Source organism: Oxyura jamaicensis, unplaced genomic scaffold (genome assembly GCF_011077185.1).
Source record: "Oxyura jamaicensis isolate SHBP4307 breed ruddy duck unplaced genomic scaffold, BPBGC_Ojam_1.0 oxyUn_random_OJ70759, whole genome shotgun sequence".
In the NCBI taxonomy this organism is placed as follows: domain Eukaryota; kingdom Metazoa; phylum Chordata; class Aves; order Anseriformes; family Anatidae; genus Oxyura; species Oxyura jamaicensis.
The window spans coordinates 234-1569 of NW_023310176.1; the positions used below are offsets into that span (position 1 = coordinate 234).

The following is a 1336-nucleotide window of genomic DNA, read 5'->3' on the forward strand; positions in this document are numbered from 1 at the left end:
CCTGGGTCCCCTCTCGGCTATCTGGGACCTTTCCTCGGCCACCTGGGTCCCCTCCCAGCCTCCCTGTGTCCCCCCCCTGGCCACTTTGTGGCCCTTTCCCAGCCACTTTCCGTCCCCTGCTTGGCCACCCCCGATCCCCTCCCGGCCACTTGTGGCCACCCAGGGCCCTCCCTGGCCACCTGGGCCCCCTTGCAGCTGACTTCAGGTCCCCTCCCCAGCCCCCCCCCCGTGTCCCTGCCCGGCTGCCCGTGTCCCCTCCCCCGTGTTAGGGTCACTTCCCCTTTTCCTACCCAAGTCCCCAGGACCTCGGGGAGTGGCTCCTGCTTCCCCTTGCCCTACCCCCAGCTGTAGGATGGGGGGGGGGGGGGGGGTGACTTTGTGGGGTCTCTGCCGTGGGGGGGCGAGGGCTGTGCTCACTGTCCCCCTGTCCCCAAAAGTGGCCGTGAAGCCCCGCCACCCCGTGGCACAGGAGCAGCTGATCCATCAGCCCTATGACATCCAGCAGGGTGAGAGCGGGGACGGGGACACTGGGGGGGGGGGGGACAGGGGACATGGGGACACCCACCCAGGGGCAGGGATGGGGACAGGAGTGGGAAGGAGACACGGGGTTGGGGGGCACAGGAGGGGTTCCCAGCGGTGGGGACACGGATGGGGGGGGTGACGTGGGGACAAGGGGAGCACACGGGGACGACACGGGGATGGGGGGGGACACGGGGATTGGCAGAGACGGAGGGGACGAGGGGATGGGGACAGGAGGGGGCAGGATGACATGGGGCCAGGGGTGCAGGGGGCACAGAGGGAAAAAAAAAAAAAAAAAAAAAAAAAAACGGGGGGGGCCCCCGGGGACCCCGGGACCCCCCGGGCCGGGGGGGGGGGGGGGGGGGGGCCCCCCGGGCCCCCAGCCCCAGGCCCCCCCCCCCCGGTCCCCGCAGTGATGCAGGAGGAGCAGGACATCCAGCTGCCCCCCGAGGTCGTGGCGGCTGCCAAGAACCCCCCTCGGCCCCGGGCGCCTTCGTCCCCGGATTCCACCGATGCCATCGGCGCCTCGTCGTGGGGCAGCACCCTGGAGGGCTTCCCCCCGGCCTGGCCCCTGCCCGACGCCTTGGACCGCTACTGCCGCAGCCCCGCGCTCATCCCCCGAGCCCCCCGGCCCTCGCTGCCCCCCGCCGCCTTCGCCCACCTCCGCAGGCAGGTGGAAGCGCTCGACGCCTTCTGGCCTCGCCTCGACGGCTGCTGCCGCCGCTCGTCCCCGCTGCCCTGTGCCCGCCGCGCCGTGAGTCCGGACCCCAAACCCTCTCTTGTCCCTACCCAGCTCGGGGGGGGGGGGGGGGGGGGG

The 1336-nt window shown here is 72.5% G+C and overlaps 1 protein-coding gene across 1 annotated transcript; it reads left to right on the forward strand.

The window, feature by feature from the left end:
* Positions 1-371: 371 nt before the first annotated feature.
* LOC118159516 (extracellular matrix protein 1-like) lies at positions 372-1300 on the forward strand (the record flags this gene model as incomplete). The annotated part of the gene is made up of 2 exons (XM_035314086.1): positions 372-506; positions 933-1300. A coding segment is annotated over exon 2 (366 nt), but the record flags the coding sequence as incomplete, so codon positions are not given.
* Between the last annotated feature and the right edge of the window lie 36 nt (positions 1301-1336).